The 17,636-nt window shown below is 41.9% G+C and overlaps 1 protein-coding gene across 4 annotated transcripts in view; it reads left to right on the top strand.

Annotated features, from left to right (window-relative positions):
- Positions 1–17,636, top strand: part of SLC41A2 (solute carrier family 41 member 2) — a 110,097-nt gene that overhangs the window by 43,853 nt on the left and 48,608 nt on the right. For 3 of the 4 annotated variants that reach the window (XM_005300774.5, XM_065565016.1, XM_005300773.3), the window contains 2 exons: positions 11,294–11,441; positions 13,811–13,890. The exons of the other annotated variant lie outside the window; for it this stretch is intronic. In XM_005300774.5, coding sequence (XP_005300831.2) covers positions 11,294–11,441; positions 13,811–13,890 — 228 coding nt within the window. The remainder of the gene's footprint in view (positions 1–11,293; positions 11,442–13,810; positions 13,891–17,636) is intronic. 4 annotated transcript variants of the gene reach the window in all.

Raw genomic sequence — 17,636 nt, forward strand, 5'->3', positions numbered from 1 at the left:
GCCTGTGGAAAATGTGGGCACAGGAATGATTATCAGGCCCCTGCTACAGTGCTGGCTCTCCCCAAAAGCCACGTGCCCGGTGTACAGTAGGGTCAGGGAACACCCATTTCCCCTGTCCCTGCAGCTACTCACCATTTTGGGGGGTTTGTTGGCTCATGTGTGCTTGCCTGGGGTCAGCCAGTTAGTGACAGGTATGTGAATAGTGGCTGTGTTTTAAATCACTGAATCAGTGGTCTGTGTGTTGCAAACAATACTGCTTCTGTAAAATGTTGCGTTTTGGCTTCACAGAGTTGACCTTGGGAGCCCAGACTCCCTCTTTGTTATCGCAGAATTAGAAAGCGGCCACAAAGAACTAAGGAGGACTTTCTGCATGAGGTTATGAGATGCTCCGCGGCAGAAAAACAGGAATTGAAGGAGTGGTGGGACAGCGAGAAGAGGGACTGAAAGGAGAACACGGCGCACCAGAATGAAGCCACGGAGCGGCTCTTAAACGTTAAGGAGCACCAAGCGGATACACTCCAGGCGATACTAGCACTGCAGACCGAGCAGCTCCGTGCCCACCCTCCCTTGCAACCGCTGTTGCAAAACTCTTTCCCATGCGCCTCCCAGACACCGCCAACACACTCTTATCAACCTCCTGGCTCCAGTCTGTACCTGCGGCATTCCACTCTTCCCCCCATCACAGTCCAGCACTGCAGACTCCCAGTACCCACTGCACTCAACACCCATTCCTCTGCAGTTTAGCCCTTCTGAAGTACAGTACCTGTTGCACTGTACTCCAAAGGAGAAGGCTGGATATGATCCCTGGACATACACAAATCCTTAACCATCCTGGGATCCTCTTCCTCCTGGGACCTTCCCTTCCCCCATTCCCCTCAGTGCTGATGTGGGTTTTTTTTTGTTTGTCTCTCTCCTCTGGTTGTTGTTTTTTAATAAAAGAATTGTGTTGGTTTGAAAGCAATCTTTATTCTATTAATTGACAGGAAACAGAGCTCTGCAAAGCAACACATAATTATCTTAAACCTTCATAGTGCATCGTCTGCACCAATCACAATCACCTCCTAGCACTACAAGCACTGCACTCCTGAGCATAGCAACAAATATTAGTGGCTTTCAGCTTCAAATTGCTGTCTCAAGGCATCCCTGATCCTTATGGCCCCACACTGCGCCCCTCTAATAGCCCTGGTCTCTGGCTGTTCAAATTCAGCTTGTTTGTTTTTTCGTTTTGTTTGTTTTTTGCTTGGGGCAGCAAAAAACATAGAGCCGGCCCTGTCTCCAGGGTAGAAAAGAACTCCTGGCTGCATGTATCTCTGACCTCCAAGTTGTCCTCTGCTGCTGGGTCCCCCTCCACAACCTTGTCCAAGATTTCCTGTTCCTGGCTCAGTCCACTCTTGAGTGGCACGCAAGCCACCCAAGTATCCACAGTGGCCTTCGCAGTGGAAGTGGGGTTGCCACCGAGTATCGCATCCAGCTGTTTGTAGAACCGGTAGCTTGTGGGCAGAGCACCAGGGCAGCGGTTTGCCTCCTGTGCCTTGTGTTAGGCATTCTGCAGCTCTTTCACTTTGACCCTGCACTGCAGTGTGTCCCGGTCATGGCCCTTTTCTGTCATGCATTGTGAAATCTGTCCATAGTATCATAATTCCTGTGGCTGGAGCACAGCTGGGACTGGACAGCCTCCTCTGCCCAAATGTTGATGAGGTCCAGCAGCTCGGCATTGCTCCAAGTGGGGGATCACCTGGTGTGTGGAACAGGCATGGCCACCTGGAAAGATGCGCTGAGACCACTGCATGCATCACCAAGCAAACAGGAAGGGGACTTTCAAAATTCCAAAGGAATTTACGGGGTGCGGATGACGGTTGGTCACCTGAGGGCAGGGTAGTAGAGTTCAAACCGATGACCAGGAAGCAAAAACAGGCATTGTGGGACACCTTCCGGAGGCCAATCGCAGTGCTGTAATCGACCAGGGTGTCTACACTGGCACCGCAGCACTGTATCCCTGGCGCAGAAAGCTGTATGCCTCTCATAAGGGTGGTTTTTTTACAGCGCTGCAACTGTGCAGTTTCTGCGTACTAAGTGGCTTGGCAGTGTGTACACCTCAGGAGTTACAACGCAGAAAGCTGGTTTACTGCGCAGAAACTTGCCAGTGTAGACAAGGTCTTTGTGTAGAGAGGTCTGCTTCTGTTTTTTGAATGGTTTGTGGTTTTAGTCATTGTTAAAATGCCTAGAGTCAAAGCTATATATGTATACACGCAAATCAAAATATCTAGATAAAATAAAGCTAAAAATAACATAACCTGGAAAAATTAATCCATTGAAATAACAACGGACTCTTGCTATTCCCCAAATTGCAACAAAATATTGGGCTTTTAAAGTATAAACATGAGCTAGCTTGTGGGCATCATCAAACTGGCCTTAACTCTTTACTGCTTTTTCCTTTGGGAACCACCACTGCTCAACAGTAAATAATGTGATTGTTGCTAGCTGCTCCATAGAATGGTGCTACGCTTCCCTTGTTGTCTGTGTTTTGTCTGTCTTCCAAGGATGGAAAATTCTTTTCTGAACCTAACTTGTTGATTTTATAATAGCCCTGTACATGGCAGCAAGGACTGCTCAACCATAACACTGACTTTCTAATTCAATCTTAAAAGATGAAAAGTGGAGATTAGACCATGAGATTAGACCCACCACATAAATGAGGCCTACAATGAGGCCTACTGACCATTAACCTCAAATGGCAGTGTTTTAACACTGTCAGGTTGTCGGTCAGAGTTGCATTTTGTCTGGCTTCCTGGTGACCTTTTTTTTCCCCTCAGTCATCTAGGAATTGAGATTGGTAGGCTATGAACATGTGAATCGCACATCCATCTCTCCCAACTCTGTTTGGTTGTGGACTGGTCATGTTTTTGCCTATTTTTCTACTTTTATGGCAGAACTAGAGTTTTTATGTTTGTGTAGCTCTTGAAACTATTACTGTGGCTTCTAGGACAGGGGTCGGCAACCTTTGGCACACAGCCCATCAGGGTAATCCATGGCGGGCCATGAGACATTTTGTTTATGTTGACCATCTGCAGGCACGGCCCCCCGCAGCTCCCAGTGTCCATGGTTCACTGTTCCCGGCCAATGGGAGCTACAGGAAGCAGCAGCCAGCATGTCCCTGTGGCCCGCGCTGCTTCCCACAGCTCCCATTGGCCAGGAACGGCGAACCGCAGCCACTGAGAGCTGCGGGGAGCCGTGCCTGTGGACAGTCAAGGTAAACAAAATGTCTCGCAGCCCGCCAGCGGATTACCCTGGTGGGCTGCGTGCTGAAGATTGCCGACCCCTGTTCTAGGACCTGGACTGCCTGTTTGAGTGAGAGGAATAGAGTCAACTCGAACTGAAGAAGGCTCAGTGTCATGATGTTCACCAGACTGCAGATTCCTTTTTACAGGTGTGTGCTGATAGCTTAGTCTTAGATTCTAGCTGAAGTGAAGTTCTTGTGGCTTGTGAAGTTCTTCAGATTGTCCTACATGGCTGAGAATATAGCAGAACTCTAAAAAAGAAGAATCTTGGCCAATTTTAACTGTTCTTTCTCTGCTTCTGCAGCCATCCAAATCACTTGCTTACTGACATTGAGGAGCAAGCTATGTACGTAAATGCGTGAAAGGATGCTCTAGAATACTCAAATGGCATTTCAGTCATTTCCATCTCTCTTTCCTTAGGGCCGCTTCAGAGATACTGCCCTTTTCATGGAACATATAATCAATCTGGCTACTCTTGAGATGACTGCATCTACCCTTGGGTTCTTTGTTATTGTCTTTGTGTTCTCCTTTTATAGGGATATAGAGGGTTTTAATTTGCTGGTGAGGAATTCCTGTCTGGTACATCCCTCACATTGTTACTCTGTCTCATATGAGAATATACTGTAAAGCCCTTGGAAGGATTGCTAGAGCTGAATTTCCCAAGAATAGTAATGTCTAGCTTCTTATAGTTTCAGGCTTTCAGATGTTTCTTTTGGTAGAACTTTCCTGCAAAGATTAAGTTCTCTACTTTCATGGAACTGAGAGTCAGGAATGTCTTGGTGTTCTTCATTTCCTATGATTTATTTGTCCACTACTAGCCTCCTGCCTTTTCGGAAATCTTCTCAAGATCCGAGCAAGAAGAAGTAGGAGTGGTAACTTGGCCCATTGTAAAGAACCTCATACTCATCAAGGTAGTAATAAAGCAGTGTGAATTCACTTCTCCGTCTTCCTCTGAATATACTGTCCTTCCCTACAACCTATTAGGCTGACTGCAGAAATTTACTGAAGCGAGGTTTAAATTCCTGGCCTCCATTAGCATAGGGAGAATTGTCTTAGGAGGAAGAGACTGTGAGGGGAGAAAGAACTAGTGGTGATTGCATACCTTTCTGCGGAAAGGAGTGGTCCCACTTTTGATTGATCGTCCTATCGCTCTGTGATAGGAGGGACTAAACATATGTTGTCTTTGTCAGGGTGCTGGAGCAAGTGCCACCATGTTTTGGTCACACAATGCTATTGTGAAGCATGATGAGAATGATGATACAATGCAGAACAAATATAGAGTTGGGTGAAGTCTTTTTACTTGGAATCCTTCATGGAAACATAATAATAAGGGTGGGGTTTTTTGTGTTTGTGTTTTCTGAGAATTAATAAAGTGAAAAATCTACATGCTTTCAAGGTTTCAAATGAGTTTATCAGAGATGGACCCATCAAGACAATATATTTCAATATAAATCCTCTCATATTGGATTTTATATAATAAAAAAGTTATGTCTTCAGCTAACTAAGGGGAAATATGCCCATGTGTCTAGACTGATATACTTTAAGTGAGATAATTATCAGATATTAAAATTTCTCATCAGATGCTTAAGCTTGTTAAAGCATTTAATCAGCTTTGGGCTAGCCTTCAGTACCCTGCCACCTTAAATGCTTAGAACCCCTAAGCCTGCTAAGGCTTTGTCTACACTAAACAAATGAGTGGTGTTATAGAACACATTAACTAATATTTTAATTGTTCATATGATCAGTTAAAGGTAGTTAAATAGTGATGAAGCTCTGTATTCTGATGAAGAAAATGTACTACTTCACTTCTACTGACTACCAACAGGTTAGATTAGCTGCCTTGATCAAGTGTAAATTATTTCACATGAGTAGTAGCACTGCCTTTTGGAACACTAGAGGGCTCTATAGGATCATAATTGTGAATACAGTCTGTACTCTTTGACTACAAAATTTTTAGTATGCAAATGGTTTGAAATTCTAACACCTAATTTATTAAAGTGAAAAGTGTATCTGTGTTGTTGAAGCTTTGATAAATTCATTTTTCAGGATTTGGAAACTCAGTTTATAATCTTCAGAAAATACGGATTTTCCTCACAGAACTTTGTTAATTCCAAAAAAAATACATGTACACTTCCTGGTGCTATTGTGAACTTCAAAAACACTGGCTTTTCTCTTGTTAAAGATAAAAAATTCAATAATATCTCTTAACCTTCTCAAATCTATATTAAGAAGACAAATTACATTGGCCCCTATTATCCTATGAAGATTTTTAACTGTACTGAGAAGTATAGTATGTCCAATTATATTTGTCCAATAAAGGTTGCATTTTTTTGAGTGGCATTAGATTTATTTTTCAAGTCACTGTAGATGTGCTGCACACTGGATAAATGTGAAGTGTATGTTTCTTGTAACCGAAGGCTGATTGAGATCACAGTTTTCATGAGGTGGATGAATGAATGCATAGAATAAATGAGGGTTCATATGAAACTTCTTTGGGATCCTTGTACACCCTTCTTTAGCTAAGACTCATTTCACCATGTAATCTAAGTACTAGACAATGATTTTCTTTAATTACTGTGTGTTTCTTTTTCTTCTTTCTCTCCGGTGCTGGTACTTTTTTCTTCTTCTTTTCCCTTCCCCATTGTGGATTGGCCATGCAGGGAAGATGGCACTACTATAAAAGGGCCTCATAGAAGAAGTGGGTCTTGAATTCAGTCCTGAACAAGGTCAGACTCTGTCTGAACTCTTCTAGTAAACTGGTTCATAGCTAGAGTCTCTCAAAGCTCAGAATATTCTGCTCTCTGTTTCCAAAAGTCTGAATCTGGACCTGAGTGGCTGCACTTTCATTGTTAGAGCATCATAGACATTCATTCATAATCCATCATGACAGTCTCTGAGATACCTTGTCTAGCCTATTAAATGCCTTGTGGCCACTCGGAGTGTCCCCCCCCTCAGAGTTTGAGAGCCTGGGAGGGAGGGAGGGAGGGAGGGATGGAGGGGGAGACTCCGAGTGGCCGCGGTGCGGGCACCGCTTCTCCCCCTCCCTCCCAGGCTCTCAAGCCTGGGAGGGAGGGGGAGCAGCGGCGCGCGAATCAACTGTTTTGTGCGCCGTGGCAGCAGCAGCGGAGGTGAGCTAGGGCGGCCGGGGCACATTTTTAGGGGCGGCATTCTGGCGCCGGCCATGCCGCCCCTAAAAATGTGCCGCCCCAAGCACCAGCTTGTTTTGCTGGTGCCTAGAGCCGGCCCTGGCCAGTGGAATTTAGAGTATTGGTAGTGGGCAGCCACTTGCTTTAATTTTTGGACGGTCTTTGCCTTTAAGCCCACATAGGTGAGTTGTAGTAGTCTAGTCTAGAGTTTGAAAACTGACTAATATGAAGCTGAGACTGCCTTATCATTTGCCCTTCCTATATTGCTAAGATAGTCATGGCCTCCTGATGTTTAGTTGTGACCCCTGCCCTAAAGAGAAGCTAATGAACTAATGCAGCTGTGAAGCAGAATTAAAAGTTTTAGGCTGTGACTGTATCCTATGCTAGACTTAATTTTCTTAGGAACTGATGGTATTGTCTTCTCATTGGAAGTTCCTTCCTTAGATGGAATCCTAGTAATTAGTTTATCTACACTGTTCTGTTTATGCCCGGCTATTTGTATGGAGCAGGCAAATAACATGTTTCATATTTTCCCCCACTCTTCAAGGAATTGAAATGTGTGTGAATACTAAAAAGTGGGGAGTAAGGGTAGGGTTTAAAAAGCACTGGCCTAATTCTATTTCCTATTTCACTGTTGACTTCAGTGGGAAGAAAGTTAGGCCAGTTTTGAGCACCCTTCTGAAGTTTCATAATGCTTTTTGATTAATTGGATATAAACTTTATGTGACAGCCTGTGTTGATTTGTATAGTTGTATATCTGTTCCATACAGTTGTTGTTAACTTCAAAATGTACTCAGTTCAGCCTGTGAGAGCATTGATCGCCAGTTGTGGGTTAGTTTGGCTTCTTGAGATTTGTGAGGCAGCCCCTGCAGCTGGCTATTTACACAGCATTTTTGAAATATTACTGTCGTCTTGTATTGCAGAGGGAATCTATATTTGTTTGAACTGTAGTTCATTAATCATTTTCTACAATAGCTCAGGCTCTAACTCTAGAGTTTTTCTTTGTGTTGTCATCATAGATAGCGCTGTGGTAGTGTTAGATATTTGTATGTAATTCTAGATGTACTATTTTGAAGTATTAGTATTTTATTTGAAAAGAAAACATTTGATCATTCTTATTTAGTATTCTTTATGTCATTTTCCTAGTTAATTTTAAGGGTTATTTCACCTGTGAGGAACCTCTCTTTCCTCTGCACCTTTCAAAAGAAAGGATCTATACCAGATACTTTACTTTGAGTGCGGAACTGGGGAGCTAACTGCAAACAAACAAACAATTTCTTTATCCACTTTCCCTTGAGAACTGCTTAAATATGTCTCTTCCTTTCCAAATGAACATGTTCCAACAGGTTCGTATATTTGTTTATTGGGTTACAATGATTGCTTTATTTTATTATAGTAAATAAGTGGCTTCATTTTAGAGTTTTAGTTGCCTTTAGAGTGTGTGTGTGTTGTTTTTGTTTTCAAATTACATGTTGTCCAAGGCTGTGGGCTAAATGTTTTTGTGATACAAGCAAGAGGCTTTCATGATTCATTAGGGTATCTTTTCTCTCTGTTAAACGTTGTTGTCCTTTTTGTTACTGTTAGTGTTTTATTATACAGTGAATCCTTAATAGCCTGTGGACTTTATCTTCTACACAAAATGGGCAGCCACTCGGCATCCCTTAGCAAAGAGTTTAACCAGCAGAATATCTTAGAAATAAGTGACTTCATTAGGACTTCATTATTCTTACAAAATATGCTATAGTACAGAAATTCCCTTGACTGTGTCCCACAAACCACTACTTGGGTGGAGGGAGGGTGTCTGCAGAGAGAAACAGAACAGATGGAAGGGGCAATGGAATGAAGAGCAAAATTAGATAGTGTGATTAACTTTTCGAAAAGGACAAAACATTTATTGCACTAAAGACTTTCAAAAATACATACATTACTACTTTTCCATGTAAGCAATTTCTGTAGTAGTCACAGGAATTTTATGTGATTGCAAGTGGAGGGAGAGGATCCTAATGTGACATACAGATGAGGAGGTGATTCACAAAAAATGTATTTTACGGTGTGATCCACATGATGAAAAAGTTGAAGAATCTCTGCAATAGTACGTTTCTCTTTATGAAGTATTATTAAAACTAAGCTACAGTGGTTTAAAAAAAAAGAGACCCAATACTGTGTGATTTGTGATTCATTATCTTTCCTTTTTATTTTTTAGTGGTAATTGTTCTCTTACAGTTTCACAAAATTAAGTATTTGGAGCATGTAGCAAAGAGCCGGCTCACTGGCGCAGCGCCTCCTGCTGGTCAGTCCAGCAATTAGCCCATCCAGCTCAGGAGCGCCCTCCTCTGGCCAGTTTCTTGCCCTCAGTTACCTGCCCTGTCGTCTCCAACACCTCTGGCCCCATGTTCCTCCTGGACCCCGGTGCCCCTTATCTTGGGGTGCTGCCCCACAGCAGTGCCCCCACACTCTGGGTCTCCCCAGGGGAACCCCAACTCCCCTATACCCACCTTGCCTCAGTCGCTACTGCCAGTTGTCATCTAGCCCCTTCTCTCAGGGGCAAACTGCAGTCTGAAATGGCCACTCAGCACTGGCAAAGGGGTTGGACCTGCTGCCTTTTCTTGGCCTAGCTGCCTCCCTGCAACCCTAGTACCTCCTCAAGCCTTTGCTGCAAGGCCTCAGCCTGGGAGGTCGCCAGGCCAGAGCTCCCCAGCTCAGCTTGCCCTTTCCCAGTACTGCTCTGTCCAAGGTACCCCTGTCTCTAGCAGGCACCTAAGTCCTTCTTGCTCCACTGCTGGAGCAAGAACTCACTTCCTTCTCCCTAGGAGCCCTTCTTATGCTGGCCCAGATGGGCCCTGATTTGTCTGCCTCAAGCCCACTCCTGATTGATTGGCTCCCTGGGGCAGCCCTTTCCCCAGGCTGTTTTTAACCCCTTCCAAGCTGGAGCGGGGTGACTGCCCCGCTACAGAGCAGATCTCCCAAAGAACTTTTGAAAATAAATTCTATTGAGAAACAATAGAACTATTCAAACACAGTTTTCATAGTTTTAAAATATTGATTCAGTAAATGAGTTATCATTTGACTTCTGCAGACTCGTCCATGAAACTGACAGCAATTGACACACAAAAAACCCCAAAGGCTGGCAAAATTGCAGCCTGTCTGGTGTATATAACTTCAGAACACATTTATTTAAAAATGTCTCTGCTCTGGGATATTTCTTGCAAAATGTTGTTTAATTTTTCACTATGTCTGATCTTCATTATTTGATATTGATGAATCATTATGGGGTTTTTGTTGGCCGTTGTTTTGAGATGATGGAATATCAAATTTTCTTTAGTTTTTGGTCCCTAACTCTTTTGTGACAACTCTTTTTTTCCACCTTTGCAATTACTTATTATCTGTTGTGCTGCTATGTTGGTATTTGCTCCACAAAGTTTTTCCTTGATCCTATGTTATGAATGCTTAGGGATGTCTAAACTACCAAAAAAAAAAAAAGACCCACCGTAGCAGCCGATCTCAGGGTCCAGGTCAACTGACTGAGGCTTGCATTGTGGCGCTTTTTCTCTCACATCCTGAAACACTCCCATGGCAGCAGCATTTTTGAAACTCTTTCAGAACAGATTTTTTTCTAAATGCCACCAAAGTAGTATTTGCTTGACTTGAAAGGCTCTGCAATAAGAATCTTGATGTTCAGGGATTTGATGTCACACTGATAAGTTATGGTGCTTGGGTGAAGTCATACCTATAAACTGATAATCTTCTATTTTGCAATGTTTTACATGCAGTTACATTAAAAAAATTTGCACATTCATTCAAAAGTTGTTAGGGATAATTTTTTTGCCCAAATTCTGTACATGTGGGCAAAATACGGCCAGTTGTTTAATACTAAATAACAGTGCTATATTTTTCATAAGATTAAGCATATGCAAAATAGTATTGGGGCATTACTGTGTAATTTACATTTATTTGCCATTAAGTGACTTATACCATTATTTATGTTGTTGCTGCATTAGGAAATATAGCATCAATGGGACAACTCATGTGGGGAAGGACTGCAGGACTGAGTCCTAAACTCATTTATGGAGAAAAACTGTAGTCTTTCTATGCAGACAGACTACAGTTTGTATAAGCAATTCTGCTTTATAAATATATTACCTTACTGTGGAGTCCTTGTTCTCTGCTGTTTTTCCTATGAATTATGATGCAATTTTGATGAAATTGCTGCTGTTGTATTTTTAAGCATTACACTGTGCAAGCTGGTTATATGTATTTTTAAAATGAGCTACTCAAAGTAAAAACAAAAGTAGGCATTTTGGTATTCTGCTCAGAACTGTCCTAGATATTTAAAACCTAGCATGATTGATTTATATGCATAATATTAAGCACGATGATTTAATCAGTTAAGGCTTGCTATTTCTGTAGAGCTTACTTTGCAATCTATTGTTGGGGGAGGAGGAAGACTGGGTTCTTGTTTGTTTGTTTCAGTTGAATTAATAAATGAAAACTTGATTTCTACTTCTTTACAAAAATTGAGATATGCATCACAAAGTTTGTTCTATTTTCCAGGTCTTCTTTATCTTCTCTAACATAGATACACAGTGCAGGGTTTACACTTAAAAAAAAAAAAAAAACACCCTCCCAAAACAAATCACTACACTGCACACATGATTTGTCCCCTGGGCAAAGGATGAAAGAAGAAATGTATGTGATATTAATCATGTCACTTAATGCTCTACTGGAAGACACTCGGATACTATGGTGATAAGGACAGTATAAAAATGGATAATATGTAGAACAGAATTCCATGTTAAAGTTTAAATTCCTTAGGGGAAAATTTGTAGGACCCCCAAAAAGGCTAAATCAATGTTTGTTTTTTTATTTTAGAGACATATTACTATATATCTCCTTTAGTTGGTGCCTTTTTCTTGGCTCTGACTCCTATGTGGATTGTAATAGCTGCCAAACATCCAGCTACAAGAACTGTTCTCTATTCAGGGTGGGAGCCTGTTATAACTGCTATGCTTATAAGCAGGTAAGTAATTTTTTTAAATTGTTTCACTGTGCTCCCCTGTCTGAATCTACCTGTTGTCCCTGTCTTATTAATCCCTCCAAACTTCATTAATGCAGAGTTAAAATTGTTCAGTGATGCCTTATGCCCTTACAGAATGTGGAGAGTGGCTAAACTTAAATCTCTGAAAACCAGCATATACTGTACAGAGTTGAGGTACACCTTACCCCTGCAATGTATGCAACCTTAGCTCTGACCTCCTAGAGCTGGCAGTAGCCACTGAGAATGTTCAGTAAGGGGGAGGGATAGCACAGTGGTTGAGCATTGGCCTGCTAAACCCAGGGTTGTGAGTTCAATCCTAGAGGGGGCCATTTTGGAGTCTGGGGCAAATATCTGTCTGAGGATTGGTCCTGATTTGAGCACACTAGATGACCTCCTGAGGTCCCTTCCAACCCTGATATTCTATGATTAACAAACTACTAAAGGAAATAGTGGATTTTTTCATCTCTCTAAATCTTTAAATCAAGATTGAATGCCTTTCCAAAAGGTTTGCTTTAGTCAAATACAAGTTGTTAGGCTCAAAACTTGAAATTCTATGGACTAGATAATCTAATGGTCCCTTCTGGCCTTAAAATCTATGAAGCCACAATTAGTAGAGAAGAGGAAGGACTAAGGGAATTGTGCCCATTGTTATGTTGTGTTCCACAGATTTGGATTCCAACAGTTATTTGCATGCATGCCCTTGCATTCACTGTGTTAGGTGTAGCTGTGTTGAATGGTAGAAGGATTAGTTGGAGTGGCTTGCAGATCTGTGACTGTGCTGTGAACAGAGGTGCATACAGTATGTACCGTGAGAGGTGACGTATGCCTCATTTCAGCACTGAATTTTGTGGGTTTTGTCAGTAGCAGTCTTCTTGCCATGGGGATTGCCAGCAGTTTGGTGGCATACATCAGTGGTCCTCAACCTGTTTTCATTTGTGGACCCCTAAAAAATTTTGAGTGGAGGTGTGGACTCCTTTGGAAATCTTAGACATAGTCTGAGGACCCCCAAGGGTCTGCGGACTACAGGCTGAGAACCACTGGTATGCATGACAGTAGTCTCCAAGGCTTAGTGAAGGGTAAGTAAAGACAATGTCTCAGAAGGATTCCCCTGGACAAGGGTGAAGAGGTGGTAACGTTCAGCAAGACTGGGGTGGTTTGTGTGTTTTAGGCTCTCGGGTATGTCTGTACTGTGGTTGAAGGTGTGATTGCATCTTGGGTAGGCCTAGCCAAGGTGAACTGCTAGCAGGGGTATAGGGCTGTTTAGCTGGTGGGTAAAATTGAAGCGCCAGGTCTTCTTTTACCTTGGGATAGTTCTACATGTTCGTTACTTCATGGTAAAAAAACTCATCTTTATTAGCAGTGAAGACAAAACCTGAGCTGCACAGAACAAAAAGAAATGGCGGGAGAGAGGAGGAGCAGCAGCAAAGCGGGGAAGGAGACTCCTTTTCAAGCCTGAGCTGTGGGATAATGGTTGCGGGAATGGCAACGGAGAAGGAGCTCAGTTGCCTGTGATGAAATGGGTACAAGCTCCCTCCTCAGGTCCTCCTACTTGTTGCTCTGGCCCTTTTGAACGCCAGCAATTATGGGCTGGATGTTTATGAAGAGGGAATTGAGGGCTGGAGGAAAGACTGGCCTGTGGGCCAAATGCTTGACAGCTCTGCAGGAACTTAAAATTTGCCAGGGATATAGTGCTCAGGTCAGAAGAAAGGATCTGTTTTTGTCTATATCTTGTTTGTAACTAGAGATCTGTGTATTGTATGCTTACAGTGGAGGAGGTGCAGCTTGTTTTGGAAGCATGTGGACTGTGACTGAAGCATTCAGAAAATAAAGGGACAAGTCCTCACTGACTGGGCAGGGACTGTCTTATGCTATGTTTGTATGGTGCTGATCTCCATTGCTGCCTCTAGGCAGTCCTATAATACAAATAATAAACAGTGCTGATAATTCTAATGTATAGTTAAAATAGTAATTCTCTATGATTTATAAATCTGCTAAATCTGAAAGGATTTTCACAAGGACATTGAAAGACACCTTTTTGACATTAGCACCTTCCTATTTCATACCTCTCAGGTGCAAAAACTGTTTTTAAAAGGAGCATTGATAAAACTGTGTTTTTCACTAATAATCTCCTCAGGAGCAGTGGAACTGTATGCTCAAACTTTCCTTTAAAAAGGGGAGGCGGGTGGGAGGGACAGTGAGAGAGCAACCAAGCATAGAACATTTTCAGGTCACTTTTTGAATAAGTGTTACTAAGAATTTTGAATACTTAAAGATTGATTGATAGAATTTGAAAAATAAATATTGATGCACCTATTTGCTTTGTTCTAAATGTTGTACTTTATATTTTTCAGCATTGGTGGCCTTATTCTGGACACAACTGTTTCTGATCCTAATCTGGTTGGGATTGTTGTTTATACTCCAGTAATCAATGGTAAGGCAGTAATAGGATTATTTTAGAATAAATATCAACAAGTCTCTATACATGTTTTATAAAAGATTATTACACTAAAGTTCAGCTGCAGTGGGTGGGTATCTACTACATTAATTTTAAGTTGTAACTTTGGTGTCAGAACAGGGTAATTTAAAATAGTAGCAGTGACTCCTGGTCATATGTACCAGAAACATCGAAGTGCATGTGAGAGAGAGAGGAAAAACAGGAGGCTAGTAGTACATATTTAAAGTTTGTGTAAGAAAGGGGGAAAGTTGAAAGAAACATATTCAAATACTGTTTTGAAATTATTATGACTGTTAAATATAGGATTCCAAGTTGTAATTCTTCAAGGGTTTTCTCTTGGACATATGGGGCAAATTATCAAAAACAGTCGCTTAAACTCCATCTCCAAAATATGCAGGTGCAAGTATTAAGTGGTAATAATGCAGGCAAAATATAGAAATCATAGAGCAAGTTGAGTGTTGGTTCGTATGCTTGCCTATATGTGCAATTGCATGTACAAATCAAACATTTTGCAGCCATGCAGATATATATTTGTGAACATTAATTAGGTCCATGAATTAAATGTGGATATTTCCTAGATTCTTGTCTCTGAATTAATTCTTTAAGCATAGATGTGGAATGTTGGATGAATTTGTCAGCATATTAAACTATTTTTTAAAAATAAAATGTCTTGTAATTCAAGCCCTGCAGAGATACAAAATTTGTATCCGCATCCGATCTGTGATCCACAAACATGGTCTGCGGATGTGGATATCCGCAGATTTGTACTCTACGTAGGCTCTACTTGTAAAAAATATATTTATTTTCTAGTTCTGATTTATTCTTCATTGGTCTACTTTGCAGTGTGCAAAAAGATCTCACGTAGAAATTAGACACGGGACTTTCTTATTTGCAGTAGGTTTTCTACTTACTGTGTAGCAAGTGTGGAAGGTACACCTCTACCCCGATATAACGCAGCCCGATATAACATGAATTCGGATATAACACGGTAAAGCAGCGCTCCGGGGCGGCGGGATTGCGCACTCCGGTGGATCAAAGCAAGTTCGATATAACGCGGTTTCACCTATAATGCGGTAAGATTTTTTGGCTCCCGAGGACAGCATTATATCGGGGTAGAGGTGTATAAAGGAACTTCCTCTAAATATAAATACATCTCTACCCTGATATAATGCTGTCCTTGGGAGCCAAAAAATCTTACCACGTTATAGGTGAAACCACATTATATCGAACTTGCTTTGATCCGCCAGAGTGCACAGCCCTGCCCCCCCAGTGCACTGCTTTACTGCGTTATATCCGAATTCGTTTTATATCGGGTCGCGTTATATCGGGGTAGAGGTGTATTGTGATAAATCTCTGCTCATTTCCATTCATAAAAATATACAAAAGGGAGCCTAAGATTCTTAGGGCTGGTCTACACTACAAAATTAGGTCAGCTTAACTACATCGCTCAGGGCTGTGAAAAATTTCATGTCCTGTGCAATGTAGTTAAGCCAACCTAAGCCTTGGTATAGACATCTCCAGATTGATGGAAGAATTCTTCTCAGAGAGGTGGATTTACTACAGCGATGGATAATGTTTCCTCTAATTTTTTCATCCATGTGCGGAATGAATTTTTGTATGTGCACCAATATTGAGATAATGTGTGGATGTGCGCCACCAGTAGAAATTAAAAACCTAGGTATAATATATATTTTTAAAAAGTTGTCATAGGGATAATTACTCCAGCCAAGACAGGTTAGGCATTTTAGAACCACTACTCAAAGAATTAAATTTAAGCGTAAGAGAGAAATAAAATTATGAAATGCATAGACCAGTCAAATAACAGCACTTTGAAAGAATAAAATTACAGAGCATATATGTGCATTGCAAGAAGTACCAAGAAGTAACAACAAAAACAATAATACAAGTTTGTGTTGGGAGGTGAGTGTAAAAGAGACAGTGTGTGTGTGAGAGAGAGAAAGAGTGTGTTTTTTTGTGTGTGTGTGAGAGAGATAGTGTGTGAGAGAGACAGAGACTGTGTGTATGTATGTGTGTGTGTGTGAGAGAGATAGTGTGTGAGAGAGACAGAGAGAGAGACTGCGCTGTCACTTTAAGCAGAGCGACACTCACCAGTCTGAAAGCTTGTTCAGATACAGCAGCAGCCGCCAGCAGCTCCGTCTCACTCCCTAGTGCTGTTCCCCCCTCATCTCCATTGCTCTGTGGAGAAAGGGTACATGAGGGGAGGAGGGGGACACCCTGACATCAGTGCCCCTCTCTTTCCCTTCCCCACTCTGCACAGCAAGCAGGAGGCTCCAAGGAGCAGCTGGCCAGGAGTTCCAAGGCAGAGGGCAGGAGCAGCGCAGCAGTGGGGGAAGGGCACCTGAACACAAGTCGTCATTGCTGAGGATGTGTGCGACTAATAATCAAGTGTGCAGCGACTAATAATCAAGTGTGCAGCACTTGATGGACTGTTGTATGGCCACACAGGCGTGCAGCTTAGAGGGAACACTGGCAATGGATGAACCCTTTCTGTCGTTTTAGTATTTATGCTACAGCGCTGCAATTGTGCTGCTGTACCATTTCTAGGGTAGACTTACTCTAGATGCCTTTGCATTAATAAACAAGTGAAAATCAGTATCTAACCCATTAACATTCCCTTCCTCGCTCCCCAAAAAACTCTACCTTCAACACAACTACCCACCTGAATTTCAGTTCCCCTTTCAAGGGAGCTGACTTTCAGAGGATCATTGCTCAGCATTTTTCTAAAAACCAGTTCTTTTTTAAGGTTTTTCAAGTTCGGCATCCAAAATCACATCACTTCTGAAAATCTTGGCCTTAATTGTTTTTTCCTGTGGTGTGTGGCTGACAAGCTTCTTGATTCTGGACCTTTATGCAACAAGATCCTGGAATTAATAAGCACCAGAGACGACAAAGCTTTATAAGGCACCCACTGCTTACTATAGTGGCAAGAAACTATAATAGCTGAAGGCTTTGAGGCAACTGGACTATCAGCTAGAATTCTGATCAGTATAACAAAACATTTAACAGTCTCCTAGCAGACAGCCTTGTGCCAAGTGAAAGTCTTATGTCAAAGAACTAACATCCAGCTTCATCAAGCTTTCACAGTCTTTGCAAAAGTACTGATGAAATACTTCCAACTATCTGTGTAGGACAGTAGTTGATTTTGGAATGGTGAGGTGGAGAACAGGCAATATATTTGTCTTAGTTACATCCTTGCACTGAAGTGGAACACTGCATCAAGACCGCCACAGATGAGTCCCTCCACTAATGTGTCCCTACACTGGGCAGAAATGCTAAAGAGCTGCTGACAGTGGTTGCCACGACAACCTCTGTCAATGTATCAAAAGCACACTAAGAAGAAAGGCCAATAGGTCCCCATGGCAACATCTCATGTATCGTGAGGAAGATTTGGCAAAGGTTTTTGTGTCAGTTTCCCTCCTTTGGCAAATCAGTGTTCATTAAGGAGAAACATTGGCCTGACAAGAAACCAATGATTATTTAAATTAGTATTGCAAAGGCATTAGGCATCAATGTTCTCATTTCAGCCAATTTCTGAGACTTGAGCATCCAGTACTCCAGATGTGCAATATGAACTGAGTTTTCCTGCAGTTGAGCTTCCAAGCTAAACAAAGTGTAATTGGGGAGATTCCAATTTTTCAGTTGATGCCACCTGTGTTAAAGTGAGGTGTAAAGAAGTCATGTTGTACCTTGATATAATCGTA

This window comes from Chrysemys picta, chromosome 1, assembly GCF_011386835.1.
Source record: "Chrysemys picta bellii isolate R12L10 chromosome 1, ASM1138683v2, whole genome shotgun sequence".
Lineage (NCBI taxonomy): Eukaryota > Metazoa > Chordata > Testudines > Emydidae > Chrysemys > Chrysemys picta.